The sequence below is a fragment of the Eublepharis macularius genome, chromosome 12, assembly GCF_028583425.1.
Source record: "Eublepharis macularius isolate TG4126 chromosome 12, MPM_Emac_v1.0, whole genome shotgun sequence".
Classification (NCBI taxonomy): domain Eukaryota; kingdom Metazoa; phylum Chordata; class Lepidosauria; order Squamata; family Eublepharidae; genus Eublepharis; species Eublepharis macularius.
The window spans coordinates 16,518,170-16,545,034 of record NC_072801.1 but is presented as its reverse complement, the minus strand read 5'-3'; the positions used below and the strand labels follow the sequence as shown (position 1 = coordinate 16,545,034).

The 26,865-nt window shown below is 48.3% G+C and overlaps 1 protein-coding gene across 1 annotated transcript; it reads left to right on the top strand.

Annotated features, from left to right (window-relative positions):
* The first annotated feature begins 389 nt into the window (after positions 1–389).
* Positions 390–21,739, top strand: LOC129340491 (WW domain-binding protein 2-like). Its single transcript, XM_054995316.1, has 8 exons — positions 390–541; positions 9,096–9,204; positions 10,302–10,422; positions 11,777–11,866; positions 14,804–14,890; positions 16,917–17,027; positions 18,282–18,369; positions 21,667–21,739. The coding sequence occupies exons 1-7, from the start codon at positions 465–467 to the stop codon at positions 18,347–18,349; spliced, it is 663 nt and encodes a 220-aa protein (XP_054851291.1). The 5' UTR covers positions 390–464; the 3' UTR covers positions 18,350–18,369; positions 21,667–21,739.
* The last annotated feature ends 5,126 nt before the right edge of the window (positions 21,740–26,865 follow it).

The following is a 26,865-nucleotide window of genomic DNA, read 5'->3' as shown; positions in this document are numbered from 1 at the left end:
GTACAAGTGATGACTGACAGAAGCCACATCCACATCGTCTCCCACACCATCAACTCCAGCAGCACTGCCAGGTCCTCAGGTGCTTACCTTCCATACTCAGACAGAGGACTGATCCAGTTTGCTGAGCAAAACAGTTCTGCTACTTCCTCTGTTCTATCACAAAGAACTGGATTTGCCCTCCCTTCTGTGAAATGCCTCAGTCACTGACACGAAATGTATTTCAGAAATATTTACCTGTTCAAGCTGAGCGAACAAACCAAAATGTGTGTCTCCACCCCCCAAAAAGGTTGAGCAGACTGCAATATATGTGAGTGCAATCCTTTAAAAATGCAGGCCTTTCAGGAAACCCAATTTCAGGTCAGAGTTTGTGCTGTTACCTCATCTGTTGACATCACAGAGATCCTTACATAGCTCAGCCCCACTATCTTGAGTCTCCAGTGCCCCCCGGCTAAAGGGTGCTTCAGATGCTACGAGGAGTGCCTCTTGCCATGGAGGTGTCCAGGTATCAGTTCTCCAGGTCGGCCAGCAGTTCTGAAGAAAGGTAAACGCGATGCTTTTGTGTGCAAGTGGTATGTTAAGTATATTGTGTTTTCTGAGCTAAGCTACTGGCCTGGGAGGTTTATCCATTCAAATGAGGGCTATAAGCTTTAAACCAGGATTAAGCGATGAAAGCTTTTGATGGAGTTTTCCCCGATGGACCATGATGGCTGAGACCAACCGGCTTCAGGCCACCTTAATACATATCAGACTCATCATCATCAGTATTACAGTACATAACCAACACATATGACCTAAATAAGTTTACAGAAACTCATATAAAAATGTTATAAATTTAAAACGAGGCTCAGAATAGACATGTAAAACAGGAATTGAGGAACTCTTTTATTTCATGCCTCCATGTGTCAACTTGAGTAGTTTTGCAGGAATTAAATACAAAGGTAGTATAAAATTTAAAAGCCAAGCTTAAGAGGAGCAAATAAGCCACATGGGAAACTCTTATATAGCCAATACCTTCTGTAATTGTTCCTTGAGGGTTCTATGCGCTACAGCTAGGAATCTGGCACATGGTCATGAAAACTCTGAGGTTGCATCGTTTAAAAGCTGCTTGGTGATTTCTGAAGCAGAATGTATGGAAAGCCTTGTAAGCAGAGGATATAGGATCTTCACACGAGCAGCGAAGCAAAGAGTGCTCTATTGTCTCAACCAGGCCTGCTCCGCAAGGACAGACCATCTCTGCCACTGGAATCTTTTTATAATGTCCCTTGACAACCACAGAGAGAAAAATATTACCTCTGTCCATGGAGAAAGCCCTGTAGTGGGACGGAATCCCCAGTGATGACAAATAAGCTGCTGGAGTTACCACATAATGTGTTTTTAAAGGTGCCAGAAAGCAAGGAACTCTGTCGATATCTCCCTTCCATTTAGCACCTAAAACCTTTTGCTTGATTAAGGATACCGGCTTGATTTAAGGGCCTTATTTGAAGGGATTTGGGGGAAAGCCTAGCAGATTCAGCTTCTGATAGACTGACTTAGGCCAGAAAGAGTAGAATAGACATGGGCATAAAACAGAAAAAAAACAAAATGAGAGTTTCGTGTTTCATTGTGATCCATGAATCGCGAATCACGAAATTTCACAAAATTGACACGTTTGCCAAAACGTTTTTCATTTCAAGGGGACATTTCAACGGCCCCCTTCATACCCGGAGATGCCAAACTTGCAGGGAGACTTCAGCAGGCTCTCCACCCACCCTCCCAGTTTGCAATTCGTTGATCGGAAAGGTCAACGGGAAGGGTGGGAAGGGAAGTGCTGCCAGAGTGCATGACTGAAACGGGGACCAGGAGTTGCTGGATCAGAGGAGGGTGAAGGACCAGCCATGGTGTGGAGCTGGGCCTGGAAGACAGAGTGAGGGGTGGACGGCAGGCAGGGACAGTCCCAAGAGTTTGGGATGTGGAGGACAAGCTGGATGTTTCTCCAAAACCCCGCCATTCATCCCGAGATGAGCCCTAAGGGGCACCCACCAGAGACGGCGTATGGGTTCTCTTGGTGGCCGCCCCTCCTTGTGGACCCGGGAGGCAATCGGCCTTCCTTCTGCCCCCCCCCCTCATGTGCTACAGACCGACTGACACAGCCTTCTCCCTCAAGGATGTGTGAGTGGCCCAGACAGAGCCTGACGGTGGACCACTTTACTTTTGGCACAGGAGGGTCATAACCCACAGACCCCTTACCATTAAGGACAGGTGCTCCAAGAAACAATATCATTCCTGTGAGCCCTCGGGTGAGGATCCCTATAAGTTTGGCCCCAGAGCCAGGTGGTGGCCCTGAAACTGGCACCCAAACAGCGCACAGAGACAGGTGCTCAAAGCAAGAGTAAGGAGGAACACAAACAAAATGGTTGTCCCGTGATTCCCCCCCCCCCCCGGCACAGGTGCCCACTCAGCTTTGACCCAGAGCCCCCAACAGATCATCAGTAGCACTTGAACACCTCCCCATGCGGGAAAATGGCAGAAAGCAAGAGTGAAGAAGTAAATCAAACAAAAAGAAGAGTAAGCAACAGATCTCGCAACAGGAGTGCAGGAGGAAGCTTTTTCTTGGAGCCTGGTGGTAGGCAGGCAGACACACATCGATCCGGGGTGGCTCAGGGCCCAGACAAGTCCAGGTCCAGGGAGGGGTACCCAAGTAGGGGGAGGTTGACCTTAATAAAGGACAATATATCCACCAGGTCCAGGTGCAGACATGAGTGTCGGGGACAGCGAAGGTCTCCCAGGTGGGAGAATACCCGCTCGCCCTGGACACTTGTGGGAGGGCAGGAGCGGATGTTAATGGCCATGATGAAGAGGTCCAGCCAGATGGCAGATGTTCATGCCCAGTACTCCAGGGGATTGGTGTGGAGGGGCTTGGTGGGCTCAGCAAGGTACTCTCACACCATGGCCCCCACCAAGTCCTCCGCCCTGACATGCATCAACCCTGCTGGTGTCAACTGCACAGCCCCACCGCATATGGCCAGAGGTCCCTGTTGGGGCAGCTCTCATGGCTGGGGATGCCCAGCTTGTTTAAAGCCTCCCACTCCTCCTCCTCCACCCCCCCCCCCACCGCACCTTCAACCATCCATCCCACTTTGTGTGCCTGATAGCTGCGCACCGCTCTGCGCAGGACCTTCCAGTCCTGCAACTGGCTGTCCCGCATGGCAATGCTGCCATTTATCCAGGGGTCACATATGCAGGCCAGTCTGTACGGCTGCTCCTGGCAGAGAGGATGCAAGCGGACGGCTATGCCCACCTGCAGCCTCCTGATTAAGTCCCTGATTCGGGGATCAAGATCGTCCTCATTCTCAAGCTCATCGACCAGCACCCGGTCCAGCCCGTAGATCAGGGGAATGACCTGTCTCAGGCTGGACTGGTACGAGCATAGGAACTCAGTGGCATCCTTAAAGGGCTTAAGGACACGGACCCTCTGGGAGAGGGCCAACCAGTCCACATAGCTGATGCTGACCTCCTCTCCCTCCCGCATAATAGCCACAGATGACATGATGTCCTGGACCGGGGTTTTTTGCTCCACCAGACAACTAACCATGTCATAGGTGGAGTTCCAGCGGGTGGGCATGTCCTGGTAGAGGGAGTACTTGGGATTGCCCCCCTCCCCCTGCCTCTGGAGCAGCTCACACAAAGACTTCACACTGCATGAGAATTGTGAAGCCAGATGCTGGCAGTTGTCCAACAAGTCATGCATGGACAATGTTGCCTGGTCCCTGGTGGCCTTGACCTTGCTACCTAGCCCAAGAGCATCCACCATGATCAGGTGCAGCTTATGTACTAGGCAGACAAGGCCATCGAGGGATACCTCTCTCAGGGCTGCCAGCATGTTGCTTCCCACATCAGTGACCATGATGCCACAGACAAAATCACCCCCGGGCACCCCCTTCCTCAGCCCAGCCCTGATTGTGGCGGCGATGTTCTTCCTTGTGTGTTCATCATCCATCCCCCGTGCCTGAAGCATGACCACTCTGTACCCTGGCTGCAAGGGCATCACTTCACCCCAGGACATGGGTGTTCCCCTGGGGCAGCAGAAGTACTCCAGTTGCCACCAATGGGCAGTGAGGGCAAAGTAGCCATGATGGCAGCTGCTCCACATATCTGCCATGAAGTGCACGGTCCAACCTTTGGCACACGACAGCTCCCGAGCAACCATGTCTCACACACTGCAGTAGAGGGCGGGAATGACTTGCCAGCCAATGACCGGCCGCGATGGCATCACGAACCAGGAGGTGAAATGACACAGCAGCCTCTGAAAGCCCACACTGCCCACGATAGACAAAGCTAGTACTTCCAGGGCCATCATCTCTGCCAGCACATGAATGCCTTCCTCCTGAACCCTCCCCCTGACTCTTTTGATAGGCACCGTCCCCTACCCCAAGGGGACAACCTCCTGCAAGGTAGCCTGCCTGGACGTTCCACTCCCACCTACATCACCCTCGGGGCAAGACTTCTTGCTCGAGGTGGACTCCCATGACCCTCCCCCTTCTTTCTGATCAGGAGCCCTCATCTTCCGCCCGCCAGATGACTCACGTTGCTCTGGAGGCAGCAGGCTTGGGTGGTCCCTTTGCAGATGCAAGCGGAGAGCGGTTGACGACAGGTGCTTAGGGTCACAGCCCCTACGCACCAGGGCATTGCAGGAATGGCACCGCACTGCATAGGGGTCATTGGGAAGGGGCTGGAAGTGCTGCCACACTGCCTGACCAAAACAGCGACCTGGAGTTGGCGAGTCAGGAGGAGGACGAAGGATTACTGGCTGCAGTGTGGCGCAGGGTTTGGAGGACGGAGTGAGGGGCGGACTGCAGGCAGGGACAGTCCCAAGAGTTTGGGATTTGGAGGAGCTGGATGTCTCTCTAAAACCCTGCCATTCCTCCTGAGATTCCCCCTCGACATCTTCCTCAAAAATTTTGAGGAAATCCAGTTCCACTCCCACCAATGGTGAGACCTGTTCTGCCTCCTCCGCAGCCCCCGCAGGGAGATCTACCGCAGTTGGTGTCTCCAAGACCGCCCCCCCCCCAGTATTGCTGGGCTCCGATGGGGAACCAGGACAAGCTGTGCACTTCCTCCCCCCACAACCACCCTTGCTCTTCATTCCACACCTCATAGTGCTGCACAGAAAAATAAGTTGGAAGCAAAAGAAAAAAGATAACTTTGAGGAGTTTCTGCCCTCAGGCGATGAAATCACACAAAGCTATGCCCCAGAGCAAGGCAGTGGCCCTGGGACTGGGCTTGGGGGAGATCTCCTAAACAACGCAGAGAGAGACACCTGCCCAGGCGGCAGAGGTGCTCAAAATAAAAATGAGATGCACACGGCGGGTGCCCAAAAACAAGAGTGAGCTGCAGAAAAGAGGTGTGCACAGCAAGCAAGAGAGTTGGGACCTCAGGAGGAAACCACACAACGCTGTGCCCCAGAGCGAGGCAGTGGCCCTAGGACTGGGCTTGGGGGAGAGGCCCTACACCAAAACCAAAGAAAACAAGGAAACAGCAAGAGTGAGCCCTCAAAAGAGCAGAGAAAGAATTGAGAAGAGACAAATTAAAAAAGGCGGAGGCCTAGCCTAGGCCCCAGAGCCAGGCAAAGGCTTGAGACTAGGCTGGGGTGGCGTGGAGGAAAAAAGGCACCCTCACCCAAGGACCTTCCCACAGCAAGGCCAAAATCTGGAAATAAGAGGCTTCTTTCAGTCTCTTTAAAGCAGCAGCAGCCAAAAGCACAATCCCAAATCCTTCCCAGGGCCGGATCTACGGTTGCCGGCACCCAGGGCAACCGAAGACCGGCACGCGTGCATGCTCCCAGTGCTGCGTGATGATGGCATCATTGTGCAGGGCGGCGCGTGCTGCCCCGCGGCAAGCTGGCTGTCCTGGCGCGCCGCAGAGCTGGCGGCGGCAGCGCAAGTGGCTTGGAGGCCACCCGCACCATTCACCTGCCCTGCAGGACAGGGGGTGGCCGGCTTGCTGTGTGCCCCCTGTACTGTGAGGCAGGCGAATGGTGTGGGCAGCCTCCCAGCCACCCGCGCTGCCTTTCGCCTGCCCCACAGGACAGGGAGCACACAGCAAGCGCACCTCCTGTCCTGCCGCCCATGCACTCCCGGGGCTGGCAGCTGCGCCCAGCACCCCCTCTTTGGCAACGCCAGGGGCAGACTACCCCTCCTACCCTCCCGTCGATCCGGGCCTGATCCTTCCACACACTCTCCCACTCCAATCCTCTCCCTCTGTCTACTGGGACTGAAACACGAGGCAGAGAGATGTGCCTTTTATAAAGAACGCTGACATAGAGCAGAACAGGAAGTCTGTGGTTGGCCAACAGACCTGCCTAACAAGGTTTGGAGGGGTGAGATTGGTGTGCCCTTGGCTGCAGAAGGCCCACCTCCTTGGCTGCCTAGGGGATTGACCCCCCAGCTCCTGGCTGTATAGGGCAGAATGGAAGCTCTCCAGATGGCTAGGAGAGCTGCCAATCAAGGGTAAGTGGGCTATGATTGGGGTTTCCAATGGCAACAAAAGGTTTGGGCCCACTGTTGCCTAAGGAATCTCTGGATCAGCACCAGCCTTTCTGCAATTATGAATCGTTCACAAAGCTAATGAAACAGGCCAAAAAGTTGTGAATTTCGTGATAACCCACAAAATGCTGTTTGGTGATGAAATTTGCTTCATATTTCAATTTGTGCCCATATCTAAAGTAGAAGCCATCCCTAAGTATTGATGATGTAACATCAGAAGGGAAATCATCTTCTAGTGCCCCGATGGTTCAAAACAATCTGAGACCAGAGTGGTTGAAAATTGCTTGCTCTTGTACAAACCTGCTTAGTGATTTCAATATTTGATGGTAACCCCATGAAAAGCGCTTTTCACACAGAGGCTAAACCTGTAGCCACTGGGAAGACAGGGCCTTCTTTGTAGTGGCACTCAGTTACAGAAATCCCTCCCCACAGCCGTCTCATGTTCTCGTTCAGCACCAGCTTCATGTAGGGGTTTTTCTCAGCTCCAGCCAAGCAGAAGGATACAACACTCACAATCCCACTCCTATCTTCATTCTGCGACTTTCTGGTTCTCTTGGGGTGCATTTATTTGGTTGGTGACTATTCTGGAAGCAGCTGAAAGGAGGGGCTGACTTCCAGGTAGTTTTAACGTGCTGGGCCATCATGAATTCTCTATTCTGGAAGCAGCTGAAAGGAGGGGCTGACTTCCAGGTAGTTTTAACGCGCTGGGCCATCATGAATTCACTATTCTGGAAGCAGCTGAAAGGAGGGGCTGACTCCCAGGTAGTTCAACGCGCTGCCTCTTTCAACCCAGATTTTAAAGGAATCCTTACTTACAGTTGGAGCCAGTAAACAAGACATGGTTCAGTCAGAAGCTAGGTACATCTTTATTGGTCCAGATTTATTTATAGACTAGCGGCGAATTCATGATGGCCTTTTCATCCTTGCTTGAAGGGAAAATAGATGCAGAGGAGTTAGCCGTGTTAGTCTGTGGTAGCAAAATCAAAAAGAGTCCAGTAGCACCTTTAAGACTAACCAATTTTATTGTAGCATAAGCTTTTGAGAATCAAGTTCTCTTCGTCAAATGCCTGATACAGAGACTGGTCAAATACAGAAGAGGAGAGAGAGAAGGGGAGGAGAGAGAAGAGGCAATTAGGGGGAGGAGGGGGGAGGGTGCAATCAAAACATTCCTTTGCTAGTATATGTAAACATCTCCTTTTAGTGTGTGTATCAGTTGGCTTCAAAGGAGTTTGCCCTGTTAGTTTGTAGCAGCCAAACAGCTAGACCATCCAATTCCAATGCAGTATGAGCCTCGATAACCACAGCTCTCCCTGCCAGATGCATCTGACAAAGAGATCTGTGGTTCCCGAAAGCCCACGCCAGGTGCCACTGAGCTCCCCCAGACCCCACCTCTGTAAAGGAAATCTGTTACCTGTGGTAATGTGATAACCATTCATAGTCCCTATTCAGTCCCAGCTTGACAGAGTCAAATTTGCATATGAATTCCAGTTCAGCAGCCTCCCGTTGGATTTTGTTTTTGAAAGGTTTCTGTTGAACTACAGCGACCTTTAAGTCTTTGATGGAATGTCCTGGTAGATTGAAGTGTTCTCCCACTGGTTTCTGGACGTTTCCATTTCTAATGTCAGATTTGTGTCCATTTATACAGCGACCTTTAAGTCTTTGATGGAATGTCCTGGTAGATTGAAGTGTTCTCCCACTGGTTTTTGGACGTTTCCATTTCTAATGTCAGATTTGTGTCCATTTATTCTTTTGCGTAGAGGTTGGCTGGTTTGTCCAATGTACAGAGCAGAAGGACATTGTTGGCACATGAGGGAATATATCAGATTGGAGGATGAGCAGCTGTAAGAGCCAGAGACAGTGTAGTTGATGCCATTGGGTCCTGTAATTGTATTCCCTGGGTAGATATAGGGGCAGAGCTGGCATCTGGGTCTGTTGCAGGACCTGGTACCTGTGCTGGTGACTCTGCTGGCCGATTCATGGTTGTGAGTGAGAAGTCATTTAAGGTCGGGGGGCTGTCTGTAGGCAAGGAAAGGTCTTCCACCCAGGGCTTCTGAGAGAGAGGTATCATTTTCCAGGATGGGTTGTAGCTCACTGATGATACGTTGGATGGGTTTGAGCTGGGAGCTATAGGTGACAACCAGTGGTGTTCTGTTGTTAGTTCCTTTAGGTTTGTCCTGGAGTAGACTGTTTCTGGGTACTAGTCTGGCCCTGTTGATTTGTTTCTTCACTTCATTTGGTGGGTACTGTAGTCCCAAAAATGCTTGTTGTAAATCTCTTAAGTGTGAGTCTCGGTCGAGAGCATTGGAGCAGATACGGTTGTAATGTAAGGCTTGGCTGTAGACAATAGACCAAGTGGTATGTTTAGGGTTGCCGAACAAAGAAAAAGGAAGCGGGACCATAAAACTACACTTTAACAGGAAGACCTACAATAAACTTCTGTGTTGGAGGGGGGACTACAATTCCCATGAGTACCAATTGTTAAAGGGGACAGCACATAGTTCTGACTACACAGATACAGAGGCTTTCTATGCTGCGGTTACAGTACAGTGACCTTGCTGTCTGTTCTGTTTCTAGGGTTCTTGCTCACTACAGTGAGGTCTCATTAATGTTGGAAGACAGGCCAGATTTTCCAGAAGAGCTCCGGGGTGCTAAGAAAGGGATGCTGTACCTCACCCAATACAAAGTAAGAGCCGAAATGCTAAGGGGGGGAGGATGGATATTTTAGTAAAGGTGACAGCGCATCCCTTAGCCCCAAGGCAAGCCAAGATGTGCATCACGAATGGCAAGCTTGCATCCCAGCAGTATTGGTTCAAGAGGAGTTCCTTACTACTGTTAAGAAAAATAATCAGTCTAGGTTAAAAGACGCAACAACGTGTTATTTAAGCAGCTGCTGTGCTGCCAAAATGGAGACCTACAGTTATGGGTCAGTTATCTTTTATAAATTACAGAACAAAGAAGTTAGTATTCATAGATTTATCAATGAATACTAACTTCAGTATACATTGATTTATCATTGATTTACACACAGTATTCATTAAGTTATCAAAATAGGAAGGCACATCTTGTTAATGCATAGTTGGTTTATTCATAGTAAAGTAAACTTCATGGGCAGCATATAATTCTGACACCCGCTTACGTGCAGCTTAATACGGTGTCACAAAAGAGGCATAGAAAAGGAAAAACAGCAACACCATATCTACTTATCTCTTTCTCACTTTCCTTCCCATGAAGTGGCTATTTTCTAATAGATTGTAACAGGGCTTTTTTTCTGGGGAAGGAGGTGGTGGAACTCAGTGGGTTGCCCTCAGAGAAAATGGTCACATGGCTGGTGGCCCCGCCCCCTGATCTCCAGACAGAGGGGAGTTGAGATTGCCCTCCGCGCCGCCGGAGTGGCGCGGAGGGCAACCTAAACTCCCCTCTGTCTGGAGATCAGGGGGCGGGGCCACCAGCCATGTGACCATTTTCAAGAGGTTCCGGAACTCCGTTCCACCATGTTCCAGCTGAAAAAAAGCCCTGGATTGTAAAATGATATCTACACTGTCCATGCTTCAAGCCTCTTTAAAACAATTATTTGCACAATTTTTACATAGTACAAGACTGGAGAATGTGAAGGAGCTTTAGCTGTTCCCACTTTTGGGTAGAAGGCAGGGAATAAAGTGGTCGTGGGGGTGATCGTGATGAGGCAGCATTGGGAAGGAGCTCCTTTCTTTTCCTGAAGAAGAAACTGACCACCTTACTAGCCTCCTCTTTTCTTGAATGCCTCCTTGCTTTTCTTCCTAGATGATATTCCAGCACAAAGATAAGGGATCGACCATCATTCGTTTCCCACTTCAGCTTCTGGAAGGTTGTTTTCTGGAGGAGGAGCCTGGCTCCAAACCCCAATGCCTCAAAGGAACCTTGAGTATTTATTATTTATTTATTTGTGTAATTTATCATCTGCCTTTCTTGCTGAGATTCAAGGCGGATTACGCAGTGTAAGTCAATATGATCAACAGGCTGGGACATCCAATAAACAAGGCAATAGAGTTTGGATTACAGACATTTGAAAACAAACAGAAATCCCACACAGAACTGAAACAGAACATAAGCAATTTAACACAACATATTAAATAATGTGGAAACTATCCAGTAGGAGCATTCATTCGACAACACAAAGTACACAGTAGAATAGTCTACATTCCTCCTTCCTTAGCAGCTCTCTGAACCAGGGCTTTTTCACAGCTGGAACACGGTGGAATGGAGTTCTGGCACCTCTTGAAAATGGTCACATGGCCAGTGGCCCCGCCCCCTGATCTCCAGACAGAGGGGAGTTTAGATTACCCTCCGCGCCACTCAGCAGTGCAGAGGGTAGTTTAAACTCTCCTCTGTCTGGAGATCAGAAGGCAGAGCCACTGGCCATGTGACCATTTTCACCGAGGGTGATTTAAACTTTAAAAACTCCCCCCCCCATTCCAGCTGACCCAAAGTGATGTCATTGTGCAGTCCTGGGAACGTGCGCGCAGTTTGCACATACACATGTGGTACCAGGGGCACCACCTCCTGCCAGGAGTTGCCCCCTGTGCTGGCAACCCACTGAGTTCCACCACCTCTTTTCCCAGAATAAAAGCCCTGCTCTGAACCATTTCCTTACTGCACAGCCCTATTACCTGTATAAAAAAGCCCTCTGGAATAATTCAGTTTAGCACAGTTGGCAGAAAGTCACGACAGTAGGAGCCTTCCTAACCTCCTCAAGGAGGCCATTCCTTAAGGTGGAGGCCACAACAGAGAATGTATAAGCAGCTGTTGATTTTGCCCATTTACAGGGTGGCACCTGCAGAAGGCTCTTTTCAGATAAGCAAAGCTGTAGTGGCATGGGATGGCAAGAGACCAAAGCCACGACTGGCTTCGTATATAATGGCTAAAACCTTTGGAAGCCAACACGGGAATAATACGCTTACTCTGCCTAGCTCCCAATAATAATCAAGCTGCGGTGTTCTGCACCAATTGGAGTCACTGAGTTGCCTTCAAGGGGAGGCCTATGTAGAGTGCATTACAGTAGTCTAGTCTCGATGTTACCCTAGCTTGGATTCAGGTGGCCAGATCAGCTGTGTCAAGATAGCAGGCTGTCTTGCGGGTTAGACTGAGTTGGAGGGAAAATGCAACAAGACCCAGCAGGTTCTAAGAACATATCCGTTTGGGGAGGGGGAAGGAGATTGTGGCATAAAGTATATCTCCACATCCTGGACTCAGAGCTCTCTGTCGTGTCTTCTGCCTAGCTTCCAGCCAGGGCGTGGTGTCCTTCAAGTTCATCTTCCAATATGGAGCCACAGAATGCCTAAACATGATTAAAGATCTATCTGCAGCAGGTGAGTCAGCTGGTTGGATCTCCTAATTTTGGAGATCTTCTTTGTCCCATCTAAAAGTCAAGGGATCAGTGGAGCCTGTGGCCCCACTGGTAACCCGCTTGCAGCAAGCACCACCATTCCCTGCCTGCCCCGGGGAATACTCACCGGGAGTTGGTTCACAAATGCACACGTGTGCCACTTTCATTCCACCTCGGCTCTTGATGACTTGTAGTGAAGAGCCACTGAACTGCCAGGGGTTGCCAATTTCAGAGCCACCCCTTTAACAACAATTAGCCAAAGTTATTGTCAGGCCCTTGAACATTTCATAGGTGAAAACAAGGGCATGTGTGTATCTCTCAGGTCAAGCCAAGTTCCAAAGCCTTTGTGTTCTCGGCTGCCCGCTCCTTTGCGAAACTTACACACAGGGACATAAGTGATGTGACTTTGCAGGAGTGCACAGCGTAGAGTTCTACTTTGTATACTGTATGCAGTTTTTGTTCTCATTTATTATACAACAGCCTGTCCTGCACTGTTTTAAACAACCACAAGGGTGATTGTTTTTAAAGAAAAACATGCTGACCTATGTATTCTGGTATCAGCAGGGCTTTTTTTCAGCTGGAACACGGTGGAACAGAGTTCCGGAACCTTTGAAAATGGTCACATGGCTGGTGGCCCCGCCCCCTGATCTCCAGACAGAGGGGAGTTTAGAATGCCCTCCGAGCTGCTTGGCGGTGCGGAGGGCAATCTCAACTCCCCTCTGTCTGGAGAGCAGGGGGCGGGGCCACCAGCCATGTGACCATTTTCTCCAAAGGCTACCCACTGAGTTCCACCACCTCTTTTCCCAGAAAAAAAGCCCTGGGTATCAGCTTCTCACAATGACTGTCTCCAGCCACAGGAGCATCTGTTTGTTTGTCTTTCTTGCCAATGGGGGGACCCCAAAGCAGCTTACATCTTTCTCTTGCCCTCCATTTTATCCTCACAACAACCCTTTGAAGTCGATTAAGCTAAGAGAGTGCTGTGGCCCAAGGAGTTTCATGACCAAGTGGAAACTTGAACTTGGGTCTGTGCAGTTCTAGTCTCACGCCCTAACCACTATGCCACATGCTGGCTTTTTTTTTTAATGGTTGGCGACCCTAGGATTGAGTCTCAATGGGAACAGAGGAGCTATCACATGCTCTATGGTGTTTTGATCTACAGTCGGTTTTGTTCCAACATCAAGGGACAGAATGTGCCCATTTGAACCATCCTGTGGCATAAAGCAGTTACTAAGTCATAACTAAGGTTACTTTATGCTGAACTTTGTTCTTCTCAGTATTTCCTAAAGCAAACGAACAAAACGGAACGCTATTTCGGGTAATTTAAATGCCCAGCTTGCTGCAAGCTGTAAAGAATGCAAAGAATGCTAAAGGCAAAGGTCCAGAAACTCTTTTGCAGTTTGTGATCACGAATAAAAGTGTTGAAAATAACTTTCTGGAGCAAGAACCAGGCAAGTAAGTCCTGTCACAATGCTGTGCAATGGGTGTCACTGTTTCCTGACACTCCTTGGATCAGGGTTTCCAATCTTTTATAATGGAGACTGTGTCAAAGGGGTCCTGTTGGATGTGACATTGGCAGCCTTTGGTATTAATAAGTTGTGTTTTAAGGAGGAGTTGTGGGGGAGAGGGTCTAATTTTTATATCAAAAAGAGCAGGGCTTTTTTTCTGGGGAAAGAGGTGGTGGAACCCCCTGATCTCCAGACAGAGTTGAGATTGCCCTCCACGCCACCAAGCGGCACAGAGGGCAATCTGAACTCCCCTCTGTCTGGAGATCAGGGGGCGGGGCCACCAGCCATGTGACCATTTTCAAGAGGTTCCGGAACTCCATTCCACCGCGTTCCCGCTGAAAAAAAGCCCTGAAAAAGAGTATCCATCATGCCTGGTGCCATCTCCAGCTGAAGTTCATTTGAACCTGAGTCTCTTCAAACTTAGTTTGGCATTCTAATAATCCTTTAGGCACTGTGTGATTAATTCAATATATACATACACATTGTTCTTTACTACTGGGGTCTCTAGTCAGAGGGAAGGCTGCATGGTATAGCCTGATCTTGTCACAGCTCTGAAGCTAAGCAGAGTCAGTAGGGAGACCACCAAGGAAACATCTGCAGAGGAAGGCAGTGGCAAACCCCCTTTGCTTCTCACTTACCCTGACTGCCCCTTGCTGGGGTCACCATAAGTTGATTGCAACTTGACAGCACTTGCAAGCATACGCACTGAGATCTTTAGATGTTGGCAAATACGTAATCAGAGGTCATATAAGGCTTCTGTCATAAAAAAATGTCTTTAGGGGGTTTTGTTTTTATTTGTTTAGGGGTTTTTTTGTCTTCCAGATTTCGTTAAAATCTTGTTATTGGCACATCCCATTGTTTATAAATCCATTCTATCTCTTTGAATGGCCCAGCTGATTTCTGTGGCTCTTTGTGTCTAACAGTGCAATCCTATGCAGAGTTACTCCAGTCTAAGCCCATTGAAGTAAATGGCCTTAGATTGGGGTAACTCTCCACAGGACTGCACTGTAAGAGTGTACTTTTTGTTTTTAAAAAGAAGCAGTAATATTTTCTTCACCGACACCGAAGTGGTAATAGCTAAATGGATTTAAAGTAAAAATATTCCCTAAGAAACATTCACAAAATCCCTCTTTCTTGAAATAATACCAGTTCTTATCTTTCCGTGCTGTGGAGTTGTAAAAACTAAATGCTTTTTGCCACTGATTTCTGCCAAGATCAAGAAAAAAAAATTGTTTGCCGGATTTATCAAGCCGTAAAAGAAATTGTACAAATATTCCTCTGCTTACCTTTTACACTTCTCTCCTCCTTACTGGCATGTTTAGTAGCTAGGTGCGCAACAACGTATGATCTGCACTGATAGCATTAAAAAAAACCTGACACACAAGATTTTCTTTTCCCTTTGTGACTCTTAACAGACATGTTGAGAGAGGGTAGCAACCTCCAAGAATATCCTACAGCCTCCATCTACACCTATGCCCACCCTGCAGCACCTCGGTCTGTTCGTAAGTATGCACAGAGATGGTGTCCCGTAGATTACCTGGTGTCACATGGCCCCTCTTCGCACCAGGAATATCCTAACACAATGAATTGTTGGGAGAGAAGAATATCAGAGGAGCTGGGCTGCTTCATCAGGCCTATGGTCTGTCTTTTTCATGGTCACCAACCACAAGCAGAAGCAAAGTGAGAGGGAAGGGGTCAGTCTTTCCCCTACCGTGTGATTTTGCTGACCGGAGCTGCCACTTTCAGTAGGGTTGCCAAGATGCAGGCTGTGTCCTTGAGGTTTCTGGGGGTCATGATTAGAGATGGGCACGAACCGCATTACGAACTTCAAAAACCCACGAAATTGGTGATCGCGCGGTCGCAATCCAGTAGTTCGTGATTGTCCACGGCCAACGAACCAGCGTTCAGGAGATGCCTGGTTTGGTGCGTTCGGCCGCAGTTCGGGAAGCCAGACACTCAGGTGCCAGCAATCAATTCCCCTGGCAACGGAGCCAGGGGAATGCCTGAACTCTGTCTGCGCTCCTTCTGTTGCCCTGGAAACCCGAATGGAAGCCCAGTTTACCTTGATCGGCAGGTCTTCTTTCCAACCACAGAGATGCAAAGCGGTTACAAGTTGGGAGAAGACACCCACGGGAGGGAGGGGGAAGGGGGTGTTCTGTAGCCATGGGCACTCCAATCTCATCCCTGCAAACCCTGATAGGCAGCTCTGATGACCAAACGCAGACCTCCTGCGTTGCTCAATGGGACCTGTGCTTATAAATAGCCGTGGGCTCCCAGGCTGGGTTTCACTTTCAGCAAGCAGTGGAGTGGGACAGAGCTCTTGCTTGCCACTTGCTAGCCTTTGGGGAGAGAGAGAGTATAATTCAGCTTGGATTTTTGTGGGAGTTTCCTGGGGGGCTTGGATTGGAGAGAGTATAACTCCAAGATCCCTTTTGCAATCTTGTCCAAACTTGGGTGATGGCTGTAGGAGAGGCTGCAAAAGACTCCCTGGGAATATGGGCTCTCTAAGTGCCACGGGGGCCGTTCCGCACCCCATGAACCGCAAACCGGTTCGGCAATGGAAAATGTTTGTTGCGGTTCGCAATCTTGGGATCGTCGTCGGCACCAAACCGCGAACCGCTGGTTCGTTAAATTTTTTTGGTTCATGCCTATGTCTAGTCATGATCATAGTCTCTGTTGACATCTTGGCCTGGGGATCTGGGAGTTCAGGGTTCAGATCTCCATTGTGTAATCAAATTTGCTGAGTGACTCATTTGGGTAAGTCACTGTGTTTCAGTCTACTTCCCCTCCACTTTTAATCCTAACAAAACTGTGAGTTGGGTTAGGCTGAGACAAAGGGTCTAGCCTGAGGTCAGCTTCATGGCAGAGCGGAGATTCGAATACCAGTCACCCCATTCCTGTGCCTCCTGTACAGGAGAATGAAATGGCATAGCCCTGGGGATGGTTGAATGGACTGTACCTTTTCAGACAGCTTTCAGTGTTCCTTCATAATAAAAAATTCGGAAAGCTAGCATAGCACAGCAAGGAAAGAGATTCTACCCCCTCTGCTCTGTGCTAGTTTTCTGTTTGCAGGGAGGTTTTTTCCCACATAGAGCCAAGCTACAAGTGACGAATTACACTTGCCTGGCAAGTGAACAGACTCACGTGTATTCCTCCATGTTCACTTGTTATTCACTTGTGCTCCACTTGATCAAGTGGAGCGCAAGTGAATGGCAAGTGAACAGCGAGGAATACACATGAGTCTGTTCACTTGCCAGGCAAGTGTAATCCATCACTTGTAGTTTGGCTCATAGAGATGCATTCCACAAGGTGGTTCTCCACCTGATGTGGGGGGTAGTCCATTCTGCACCCCAAATATGAACCCGGACTGAGATGTCCTTCCAAAGGCTTCACAGACAAGGTAAAATATTTGAATGGAGAGAGAAGAGAATATCACCTAGGGTGTTCCAAATATTCTTCTCCTTCTTTACTGCATCATCTTGGTTCTTCCTGCCAGTTCTGAGAAGTTTTCTTCTCTTGTGGTCACAGGTTCTCTCAACATGCTCCCACTGTGGCCGCCCCCGTACCCTGGCCCTCCGGACCTCCCTCCTCCCTATTCAGAAGTGGAAGGGTCATCCCTGAGAGGGAGCCGAGGCTCAGGTAAGTGAGTCTGATTAGGCCTCCCTACCTGTATGGTCAGGGAGGTTAGGGAGGCGGGGAAATCGGAGTAAGGTGGAGACCAAAGCACAGGGTAATCTCCACCCATAGTGAAGGCACACAATGAAGGCACGTGTGGTCAGGCCCCATTTCAGACTGCAGGATCATGATGTTGTGGTACAAAGGATTTCGATGGTGCAGGTGATCCCAGCCCAGCAACGTGGGGAACTCGAGGCAGAAAGCATCTCTTGTGCTAACTACTTAACCCCCTTATAGACCTAGTTAGGACAGGGAATTTAGAGGTAAGGGAACTGTGAGGGGTGACTCCCCTAGCCCCCAGTGTCCACTGAACCATTGGGGAGTGAGGAAAGAGGAAGGAACAGGAGAGAGCCAGAAGCAATAGGACAGTTGCAGATTATGATGGTTGTTGTGGATTTTCCGGGCTGTATAGCCGTGGTCTTGGCATTGTAGTTCCTGACGTTTCGCCAGCAGCTGTGGCTGGCATCTTCAGAGGTGTAGCACCAAAAGACAGAAATCTCTCAGTGTCACAGTGTGGAAAAGATGTTGGCAGGTCATTTATATCTACTCAGGAAGGTGGGGTTGGGCTGAGTCATTCTGTAAGAGTTTCCCAGGGTGTGGAATGCTAATGGCGGGAGGCTTCACTGTATCCTGAGGAGGTTCTTTTGCATATGGATTGGTGCTTGATATGCTAATCTTCTCTGCAGGGCTATTGTAGGATGTAGAGTTGCAGATTACTTTGACTGGCTATGTCTCTTCATCTCTCCCCTCGTACACACGCACGCCCACCGCAGTTTGTTGTGGGTCTCCATTTCTTTTTACTTCTCATTGTGTTTTATTGCTTTGTCGCTTTGGTGTGTTTAAGTTTTAGTTTTGCCTGCTATGTTTTCAGGTTGTCATTAGCGGCCCTGAAACGGGGCCTGGCTCTAAACCTGCAGAGTAAAATGTATTAAGTTTTTTCACAAGATCAGACAAAGTGAGTGTGGAGGCTGGACTCCTCCCCCCCTCCCCATCCTTTAAAAATAAATGGAGAGGAGATGGCGAGAAATGTGAACGTATTGATTAAAATATTTATATTCCACCTTTCCCTTTACGGCAGCTTACAATTCACATTGAGGGCAGCAAGGCAATTCACGGAAATAAAACCCTAGAAAAAGGCATGCAGCTGCTACTCATTAAATTAAGCTGTCTTTCAAGGTCCAGGATTCATCCTGTGTCTGCTCTCCTTCCACTTGCCAGAAATCCAAGAGGTTTGCTGCCACTGCCGAAGGCAACGAATCCAGGATCAAGCGAACTGGCAGGACTAAGCAACAACAAGTGCAGAAAGGTACCTTTCCTGAAACTGCAGGTTTCCCCTTTCTCTTTTCTTCATGATTTCCTAGTAGGGGTGCAAACACACACACACACACCTCAGGCTAACATCAAAAGGGGGCCCTACGACCCCCTTTGCCATCTGAGTTTGCACATTGAGATAGACACTGAACACCGAGTCAGATCGTTGGACCATCTAGCTTAGCTGGCAGCAGTTGCTCAGAGTCCCAGGCAGGGAGAGGTCTTGTGGAACTCCTTGCCACAAGATGTGGTAATGGCTTAGATGGATTTGAAAGAAGGTTGAACAAGCATATGATTGTATTGCTACATGTTAGCCATGACAGTTAAACAATACTTCCCGGGCTCAGAGACAGAACATTGCTTGTTGTCAAACGTGGATTAGGAGTCAGTAAGTGGGGGCTGTTGCTCTTGCTTGTGGGCAGGGCTTTTTTCAGCGGGAATGTGGTGGAACGGAGTTCTGGCACCTCTTGAAAATGGTCACATGGCCAGTGGCCCCACCCCCTGATCTTCAAACAGAGGGGAGTTTAGATTGCCCTCCGCTCCACTGGCAGCTGACATGACCCACCTTCCTACCTTTGCGGAAAGGATGGGACAGACAGGACAGGAGAGGTTGTTGGGAGGGGTCGGAGAGGTTCCAGAGAGGAAGAGGTTGAAAGAGGGACGGTGAACTTGTCAGGGAAAGAAGGACAGAGGGTTATCACTTCCTGGCCGCCTTGCGGAGCAGGACCGGGAAACAACTAAACATTTGTGAGCCTCCACTGGTGCAGAGGGCAATCTAAACTCCCCTCTGTCTGGAGATCAGGGGACAGGGCCACCGGCCATGTGACCATTTTCGCCGAGGGCGATTTAAACTTTAAAAAACTCCTTCCCCCGCCCCCATTTCAGCTGACCCAATGTGATGTCATTGTGCGGACCTGAGTTTCACCACCTCTTTTCCCAGAAAAAACCCTGCTTGTGAGTTTCCTTGCATTTGGCTGGCCACTCTTGGGAACAGGATGCTGGACTAGAGAGGCTGCTGGCTACCCTTGCATTTGCTCCCCGAGAATCTTCAGTCGGAGATGCCAGGCACCGGACCTGGGACGTTGCCTTGCAGAGTGTGTGCTCTGTCGCCTAGGCACATCCCCCTTCCCTCCGCCCTGGCTGACACTGGCCATCCTGGCCAAGATCCGAGTGCTTCACCTTTGCCCTTGGACTGGGAACACAGCGGCCACCATTGCATGTGTCACGATCACTTTCATTTTCTGGGTTTCAGAAAGTATATACACAAGCAAGGCAAAGCCTGCCTAATAACAAATGCCAGTAATAGAACTCTTGGGGGTGGTTTATTGTTGTTGTTGGTTTGTTTGTTTTAAGAACAGACTTCTGGTTTGTCCCTGATCTATCTTGTGGCAATGCTAGCTTCCTCTCTTGGCCCACTTAAAAGTGTGTAGTGTAGTTTCTATCCACTTGCGCACTTGTTTAATTGGGGTTTAGCTTTTTCGTGTCTGAAAGCCATCCTTCCCCGAAAAGGGCAAGCAGACACAAGGACGCCTGATCTTGACAGAAAAAGAATTGACCTCTTCTCCCGCCAATGTAAATTTTATATTGAACTGTAGTTATCTAATCTGATTGGAAAACACACACCGTTCCTAGAATCAAATCTCTGGATGAAAAATGTAACTGTGGGCTGCGCTGGGAATAATGACAGAGCTTAGGTGTAATCTAAGGAAGTATGTATTAAATGCCCACTAAAATGGAGAGACCCAAGGTGTGGCATCTTGAAGACCTACAGAATATTGTAGTATATAGGCTTGTGTGGCCCTTGGCCCACTTTACCAGATGGGTCCAATCAGGGCTTTTTTTCAGCTGGAACGCGGTGGAACGGAGTTCCGGAACCTCTTGAAAATGGTCACATGGCTGGTGGCCCCGCCCCCTGATCTCCAGACAGAGGGGAGTTGAGATTGCCCTCCACACCACTGGAGCAGCACAGAGGGCAATCTCAACTCCCCTCTGTCTGGAGATCAGGGGGCGGGGCCACCAGCCATGTGACCATTTTCACCGAGGGCAACCCACTGAGTTCCACCACCTCTTTTCCCGGAAAAAAAGCCCTGGGTCCAATGCATGGGAGTTGATGCTACGGTAAATCTATCAGTCCTCAAGGTGCCACAAGACTCCTTTTGTGCAGAGACAGACTCACACAGCTGCTACTGCTGTGGAACTGAAAACAATGTGTCTTGGACCCAGTGTGTAGAATACCCCAAACCAAATGCATAATTACTCGGAGATATCCTATAATAATAACAACAACAACAACAACATTCGATTTATATACCACCCTTCAGGACAACTTAACATCCACTCAGAGCGGTTTACAAAGTATGTTGTTATTACAACAATCACCCTGTGAGGTGGGTGGAGCTGAGAGAGCTCTGGGAAGCTGTGTCTGCCCCAAGGTCACCCAGCTGGCTTCAAGTGGAGGAGTGAGGAATCAAACCCACTTCTCCAGATTAGAGTCCCGCTGCTCTTAACCACTACACCAAACTGGCTCTCCATGGACTTCTATGACATTTACTTCCAGTAAGTGCATGTTCAGTGCAATCCTAAACAGAGGTACACTTATCTAAGCCCAGTGACCTCAATGGACTTAGAAGACTGTAACTCCAGAGTGCGCTTCTCAAAGTGTAGCCTTTCTTTCTCACTACAGTGCAATTTGAGCTTTTGTATTTTAATATTTCTGGATTAATAATAATAATAACATTCGATTTATATACCGTCCTTCAGGACAACTTAATGGCCACTCAGAGCGGTTTACAAAGTATGCTACTACTATCCCCACAACAAAACACCCTGTGAGGTGGGTGGGGCTGAGAGAGCTCCTAGAAGCTGTGACTAGCCCAAGGTCACCCAGCTGGCTTCAAGTGGAGGAGCAGGGAATCAAACCCGGCTCTCCAGATTAGAGTCCCGCACTCTTAACCACTACACAAAAATGTCCCAGAAATTCTAGAAACTCCCTTAAAAAACTAGGTTGGGAGGATAGACTATCTGCCTTGTGTTCATCTAGCTGAGATTGGGTGCCTTGTCTTTGGTTTGCTTTCCAGAATAAACTGAGCTGAAGAAGCAATGGCTGGGTTTCATGTTCCTAATGTTCAGCACTGTAGGCTAAACCAGTTCAAAACAAAAAGATCTTGACCGGTGATCATGAGTCACTTCCATCAAGTAGCTAAGATGTCAACAGCGCTGTCAATATTCTTTTAGCTGGTTCCAAATGTGCCGCTGTTATATGTTGATAATGCTTTCCCCCTTTATTTTCCAGATGCTGTGAAAATGAGGATCATTTAAGCATGTGGATTCTTAAATATTAAAATTCATTATTTACTTATCAAAAATTTTAGTCTACTTTTACATGGCTTTCCTCTTCTATCTAGGGTCATAGTTGTTCAGGTCAATGGGGCAAAGAAAAGGATTCACCATGACTTTCAATACTGTTGCCCTTTGTAAAGTTTGCAGTGAATCACATTGTTGTGCATTTAATGTTTTGACAGCTGGAAATGGAGGATCATCGCAGCTCTTTTTCTTAAGTGTCACATGATGGTGATAAGGAATTTAACAAAAAAAATGTTGGTTGATAGCTGGGAATCCTTGTCCTTTGGAATGTAATACCTGTAATCAGGGGTCATTTCATAGAAAAAGAGCGGGAAGAACTCATTAGCATAACTCATTAGCATATGCTACACCCCTTGCCATCTCCGGAAGTGTGTCATTAGCATAACTGATTTGCATATGCCACACACCCCTGACATCACCTATCCTGGCTGTTTTGGACCCAATCCTGGCCACTCAGGGCCAAAATTGGGCCCAAAATGACAAAAAAGGGGCCCAAAATGGTCAGGATCGGGCCACTCCTGAGTGGAAGAGTGATCCACCACCCATCAGAGGCCCGATCCCTGCAGTTTTGGCCCCAATCCAGGCCGAAACGGGTCCAAAATGGCCAAGAATCAGGTGAGTGGGACCACCTGACATGTGACCTCTTTGGGGGAACTGCCGGAACTGTGTTCCGGCACGTTCCCCCTCAAAATGAGCCCTGCCTGTAATAATTTGGGATGGTGACCTTCTCAAGTTAGTGCACAGGGAAAAGAAGTTGTTTGGAGTCCATTTGGAATTTTAATCGGAGAGTCTGAAAGAGGGTTTGTGAGTCAGCTGCAAGGGCTCTCACTGATAACTTGTAGTATAGTAGTTATAGTAGTATAGTTAGTTGTAGTTGTAATTAAGGTTTTTAGAGTTTAAAAGTTAAAGTTTGTTCTTCACTACTGCGGCCTCGTTTATCTACTGTTGCATTGGTGAGTCGTGCCTGTACCTTTTCGTAAAACTTCGACTGGCATTATGGTGGACAAGTCTTTGTTCAAAAATGTGAGGAGTGTGGGACCAAGATAGCAAAAATGGATAGCCTTTCTTTATGCCTTATATGGTTGGGTGAAGGCTTTGTAGTCAAACAATGCAAAAATTGCCAAGTGTCTACATCTAAAGCAAGGGGAGATTCAGCTTCCAAACTGAAAGCTATGCTGTGGGAGAAAGCCCTGTCTAGTGCCATAAGCCAGGCCCCAAAGAAATCTGCCCCAGCAGAGCACTCGAACCCGTCGGCAAATGAACCCTCCCTGGAATCATGACCCGCTTGAATCCAATGCCTACTGTTGTATCATCAAATCCAATGGATTCCCCATGAAGCTGACACAAATAGCACTCTTGGTCCCAAGAGATCTTGATGTTGACTCGGTCTGCTTACAACTTGTTCACCGTAGAGAACGCTTCATCTGGATCCTGGAGCAGAAATTCTAGGTCCCTGGTTCTGAGCGCTCAGTTGAACCTTCCACACACACACAAAGACAGGTCAAAGAAAGTGGAAATTTCAAATTTCAAATTTATTATTACAGTCAAATGACCAGCAAGAAAAAGATCACATAAACAAACCATAGTTCCTATCTACATAAAAAGAAAGGGAAAACAGATTTAGTTAAAACTATTATCATACTCTGCAGATAATAAATCCTGAAAAATAAAACTATCTTCAATCTCTCCTTTTGTTAAAAACTTCTGCTTGTTTATGACCAAAAAACAGTATTTTGCTACTGTCAAGGATACAGTTAGTATCTTCCAAAGAAAGTGGAAAAACCTCGATGTAGGGCTAGTCAACCGACTGTTCATCCAGAACTGACCTGTGTACCGGATCCGATGGTGGAGTCACCTGTGCCTTTGGCTGTAAGCAGGCAATCATATTCTGCCTCCTCAGAATCACGGAGATGAGGTGCAGATTGAGGCTTTCCACCCCCGGGAGTCTCATGTATGTTTTTTGGGGTGACCACAACACCAGTACCATTCAGCTCCGTGGTATCCGCACTATCCACCACCGAATTATGCACCTGACTGGGGTGAGTTTTACCTGACATGCTCTTACTCAGCTCCAACCTTGGCTCCTTTGGATCCGAAGAAGAAACGCCAGTCTGCAGAACCGAGATGGGTTCCTCCTCCCTGCCCTAATGCCTCAGGACACAGACCTGAATCAGAATCAGAGGTCGAATTGGTCAGTTATGAGCATCGTCCTAGCTTCATTTTGAATCCTACTCCTGAGGGAATTGTGGGTGACTCAATAATTCAACAAATGTTGATTATAAGCCGTACACTGAGCAAATACTACATATGGCAAAGTCTCTGAACACAGATGTCCCTACTTCACAACAGAAATCAAGAGACAGTATTCTACAGCACATCTTCTCTGATGTCCCTGTTACAGTGGCTTTTCTTATGATTGAGGGATTTGTAGAGTTTATAGAGAGTTAATGCCAGAAGCCTGCATCTGTTCCAGCAGCCACCAAGAACAGGAAAGTGCTTTACAAGGTAAAGCAAGATCAATGCCTCTTCCTGTTTATTCATCCACCTGCCTCATCACTTATTGTAGAGGAACTACCAGGGCTTTTTTTCTGGGAAAAGAGGTGGTGGAACTCGGGGGGTTGCCAGCACAGGGGCACCTCTTGGTGGGAGGTGGTGCCCCTGGTACCACATGCGCATGCGCAAAGTGTGCACACGCTCCCAAGACCAATGACATCACTTTAGGTCAGCTGGAACAAGAGGGAAGTTTTTAAAAGTTTAAATCGCCCTCTGCGAAAATGGTCACATGGCTGGTCCCCCTGATCTCCAGACAGAGGGGAGTTTAGATTGCCCTCTGTGCCGCCCAGCAGTGTGGAGGGCAATCTAAACGTCTCTCTGTCTGGAGATCAGGGGGTGGGGCCACCAGCCATGTGACCATTTTCAAGAGGTGCCGGAACTCCGTTCCACCTGAAAAAAAGCCCTGGGAACTACAGACCAAGCATCAGCAAGGCAGCCTCTTCACCCTGGCTGATTGAGAAGGGGGAAAAAAATGAATGCTGTGGAGAGGAAATCGCATCTCATCTCTGTCCTTAATCTTAAAATGGCTAACTTCTTAGTTTTTATGAATGATTTTTCTTTGGCAGAAAATGTCTTCCTATATGAACGCTTCACCTGAGGACAAGAAGCCCCTGGCTGATGCAGGATGAGGCAATAATCCTTTCTAAACAGCAGATTAGTGCAAGCAGACATGTTTGGATGATTCTACCAGGGACCGGAATACATCTATGGTCTTACACAGACATGCATGGCTGCGCTCCACTGCCCTCCTGTTCAAAACTCGAAATAAAATAAAAGACCTGTCTTTCAAAGGCACTTCATTGTTTTCAAAGAAAAAGGACGACTCTCTCTCTAAAAAGAAAAAAAAATAGACGCACAGGCAAATCTTACGGCATCTTGCCTCGACCTACAGTGTAAGATGTGATTATCCGCCCAAAAAAGATTACAGGGCCTACAGATACCACCCATACCAACCGCAGTATCCATCCTATTGGGCTCCTTATTCAGTTCAGTCCCAGTCAAAAATAAAGTTGTAGGACAACCCAAGCCAGCCCATCGGTCCTCTAAGGAGCCCGCCCAGGGTCAAAAGACCCAGTTCTGACTAGACCTCCCTATACTTCCTGCTTTTGCAAGAACAAATTGTTGCAGTTTGTTGCCACTTGGCAGAATATTTCTACAGATAATTGGGTTCTTTCCATAATTAAACTTGGTTATAGGCTATAGTTTCACACACTGCCTCTTACTTGTTTGCAGGGCTTTGTTTCTGGGGAAAGAAGTGGTGGAACTGAGTGGGTTGCCCTTGGAGAAAATGGTCACATGGCTGGTGGCCCCGCCCCCTGATCTCCAGACGGAGGGGAGAAAATGGTCACATGGCTGGTGGCCCCGCCCCCTGATCTCCAGCGGCACAGAGGGCAATCTAAACTCCCCTCTGTCTGGAGATCAGGGGGCGGGGCCACTGGCCATGTGACCATTTTCAAGAGGTTCCGGAACTCCGTTCCACCGAGTTCCAGCTGAAAAAAAGCCCTGCTTGTTGGCCTTTGCAGGCTCCCAATAATACTCTCCCGCAATTGCAAGAGAAATTCAGTCTTTGTTGGGTAAAGGGGCACTTCAGGAAGTTACAGAGGCTGACCACCACTTTGGCTCCCCCCCTTTTTTCCTGGTACATAACATAAATATGGTCTCCCATGATTCCTGGTTTGCGGTCCTTGATTTTTAAAAAAAATTATTTATGTCATTTATAGTCCGCCTTTCTCACTGAGACTCAAGACAAATTACACAGCGTGAGATTAGTACAGTCAATATCAAGGACATTTCCATAATGCGATAGGGTAAATAAATACAAGTTTACAAAGACTTAGCATTAGCAAGAATCCAATACAGAGTTGAAGAAATGCTGAAACAGAACATAAGACAATGTGAAGCACAAGTAGCTCATAGGAGTACATATTTAAAGCAACAGTAGGTAAGGCAACATAGGGATGAAGTCTATGGTCCCTAACTCATTAGCGAAGCATCTGAGCAGGGGTCATTTCATAGAAAAAGAGCTGGAGGAACTCATTAGCATAACTCATTAGCATATGCCACGCCCCTTGCCATCACCGGAAGTGTGTCATTAGCATGACTGATTTGCATATGCCACACCCCCTGACATCACCTATCCTGGCTGTTTTGACCCAATCCTGGCATTCAGGGCTGAAATTGGGCCCAAAATGACAAAAAGGAGATGAAAATTGCCGAAAAGGGGCCCAAAATGGTCAGGATCGGGTCACTGCTGAGTGGGAGAGTGATCCGCTACCTGTCAGAGCCCCAATCCAGGCCATTTTGGCCCCAATACAGGCAGAAACGGGCCCAAAATGGCCGAGAGTCAGGTGGGTGGGGCCACCTGACATGTGACCTCTTTGGGGAACTGCCGGAACTGTGTTCCTGCGTGTTCCCCCTCAAAATGAGCCCTGCATCTGAGACTCTTTCCCTACAATACCGCCCTCCTATCTGAGTAAAAAGCCTTTTTGAATAATTCAGTTTTGCATCGATTGTGGAAAGCCAGGAGAGTGGGGGCTCTCGTCCTGACCTCCTCAGGCAGGTCATTCCACAGGGT

Excerpts from the sequence above, each read along its gene's own strand:
- LOC129340491 (XM_054995316.1), top strand. The coding sequence starts at position 465 with ATGCTACGAGGAGTGCCTCTTGCCATGGAGGTGTCCAGGTATCAGTTC. Across the intron at positions 11,867-14,803 it reads TAAAGATCTATCTGCAGCAG|ACATGTTGAGAGAGGGTAGC; the intron begins GTGAGTCAGCTG and ends GACTCTTAACAG. Across the intron at positions 14,891-16,916 it reads TGCAGCACCTCGGTCTGTTC|GTTCTCTCAACATGCTCCCA; the intron begins GTAAGTATGCAC and ends TTGTGGTCACAG.